This window comes from Bipolaris oryzae (assembly GCF_000523455.1).
Source record: "Bipolaris oryzae ATCC 44560 unplaced genomic scaffold scaffold_475, whole genome shotgun sequence".
NCBI lineage: Eukaryota > Fungi > Ascomycota > Dothideomycetes > Pleosporales > Pleosporaceae > Bipolaris > Bipolaris oryzae.
In genome coordinates, this window is record NW_006911751.1 from 1 (window position 1) to 2611 (window position 2611).

Sequence of the window (2611 nt, forward strand, 5' to 3'; positions counted from 1 at the left end):
AAAAAAAAAGACAACAGGGCATGTAAGAGTCCGTAATTCCACCCTCTGCTTACTGCAAAGGGTAAAAGAAAAGGTGTCAAACTCTTAAAATACTTACTATATCCCTTTATTCATATTAGATTTTATTTGGCAAACCAAGTCATATCCTTCTTTGGTTAAATGACCCTTGGCTTTTATTATTTTGGCTACTTTACACCAAGCATCAAAATCTTTGGATTTTACACCTCTTATGTTGAATTCACGGAAAAACGGCATGATTTTTTCATAATTGCCTGCAAAACTCATACATTCAAAATATACCGTAGTTCGGTTTGCAGAGGTTGAACGGTATACACCGCAACCAAAAAAATCCACGAAACTACTAATTAGTGATGAATCCCTACTATGCTGAGATATACTAAAGACTAAACTTAAGTAAAATTTAGAAGAAGATTTGTTTTCAGTAATCGCAAAAGAACCATCTCCGGAAACAAAACCCGCCACTCACTGTCCAACTTTCATCCATTGGGTGCTACCTGGCGTTGTAAGAGGAATTTCATAATTGGCCGAAGACTTAGCTTTAGAAAGAATTTGCATACTTTCAACTAAAGGTCTTAATGTTGGCACAGTATCAGGGAAGGCAGCCTTTAGTTCATCGTTTAAACCGAGATTAATAGAAGCTTTAATAGACACAATTTCCTGTAACCCTTTCATTGTTAAATGTTCCTTGGTATTAATAATATTTACAACGGATTTAAAGAGAAGGAAATCTGCAAGCTTTTGAGTAATTAGAGGATATTTAATAAAGTGAGGTATAATAACAGTAGTTAACTCTTCTATAGAAGATACGTAGTACCCACAGTTATTTTTTCCCTCTGTTATTCTTCCAATACCTCCAAAATAAGCTTGAATTTCTTTTAAAAGCGGCAAATCTCGAGAATGAAGATGAATTGAAAAGATATATTCTACATTTCAAGGCACTAGAGTTTTTTTAGATTTAGATTTTCTAACTCTAATAGAAAAACAACCTTCTGCATCGACAAATCCTGTAATAAATCAAGGATCTAATTGAAATATTTGTGGGTCTAAAGGTAGTAAGTTTTTTTTGTCATTACGAGAAGTAAATGTAAAAAAAGATCTAGAACTAACATACTTTTTTACACTACTTTTCCTGTCCAAATAGGAAGATGAATGTACAATTATTGTTAACGTAAGGGCTCCTTATCCCTTACCTCCCTTTCTTTTCAAAAGGGTTCAGACTATGTCATCAATCAATAAATGATTGCAGGTTTTCGTGGTAGGCTTATTGTAAATAAAGTACTCACCTACTAGTCGTTGAACCTTCATATATTCCTTTTAATTTTTATTTAATATATGCTTGGCTGCATATTGTCCTACATAAACACATATGAATGGTGAAGTAGAAGTTTCATGCAATTTATCCTGTTTTCTGTCAACTCTATTCAATAATGGTATCAAATTTAATCGTGTAATTTTTATGCTGAAGACCTGATAATAAACAATTTTTAATTATTTTACTAGGTATGTTAAGAGTTAAGCTACACTCTGATATACTAGTAAAATAATGTATCTTACCATTAGTATTTTCTACTTTTATTTTAAAAAATTTCGACACTAATTTATCAGTACCCCTTAAAAATAAAATTCCCTCTTTTACTTCATAAGGGCTTGGCAACGATAATAGATAATTTAGCTTTTGCTCGATTAACGCTTTATTTTGATCATAGTTTGTAAGAAAATCAGGATTTAATCTAAAATTATTCATATTAGCTTTAATGAGATGAATTAATTCTTTACCTTCATCTAAAGTATGGTACCCATAATAAGTAATTTTAACTATGATAGATCAATCTTCAAAGTCTAAAGATTTTTTAGTCAACATACCTTTAGAAAAAATAGGTATTATTCTGTTCATTAAAATATTAATATTATTAATTTCTAATATAACAGAACCAGCTGACTTTCTATCGGATGTATATAAATTACCATGTTTTAAGTAATTTAAAATACTTTTAAATAATTCTAATTCTTTTATGTGATTTTCATACTTTATCTTTGGTTTTAATTTATTTGAACTAAAAGTCGCATCTCCTTCTGTGAATCCTATTAGTCAGTACTCATCTATAATCATATTTTCTCTAGCTTTAGAGTTTTGATTTATAAGTTTCATATCATGATAGTATTGTAAGATATCTATTTTACCTTTAAGAGTTAAATGGTTTTTATCTATTAATAAATGAACTGCTTTTTTAAAATTCAAATATTGAAAAAATTTAGAACTCTTTAACTCTCTATAATTAAATATAGGTACAATAACATTTATTAGTGATTTTTGATCATTTACAAAATAATTACATTTATCACCTGATTTAGAAATACTTCCACAATTTAATCTGTTTCTGATATATTCTAAAACATATAAATCATTTATATGCAGAGTAATTTGGTAAGTTAAATTTAAACTATTATATTTACTACCTTGTAAACCTTTTAAACTAATATTAAAATTACCTTCAGCGTCCGTAAATCCTACTAATCAATCAATAAAATTCTTATCTAAATGAATGAATTTTTTATTTGATTTTAAAGTAAGAACTGAATTTTTTTTTTT

The 2611-nt window shown here is 28.5% G+C and overlaps 2 protein-coding genes across 2 annotated transcripts; one reads left to right on the top strand and one right to left on the bottom strand.

Moving 5' to 3' along the window:
- Positions 1-589: 589 nt before the first annotated feature.
- Positions 590-763, top strand: COCMIDRAFT_111435 (uncharacterized protein; the record flags this gene model as incomplete). The annotated part of the gene is made up of 1 exon (XM_007695802.1): positions 590-763. A coding segment is annotated over one exon (174 nt), but the record flags the coding sequence as incomplete, so codon positions are not given.
- Positions 764-2110: 1347 nt separating this feature from the next.
- Positions 2111-2536, bottom strand: COCMIDRAFT_111433 (uncharacterized protein; the record flags this gene model as incomplete). The annotated part of the gene is made up of 1 exon (XM_007695803.1): positions 2111-2536. A coding segment is annotated over one exon (426 nt), but the record flags the coding sequence as incomplete, so codon positions are not given.
- Positions 2537-2611: the final 75 nt, after the last annotated feature.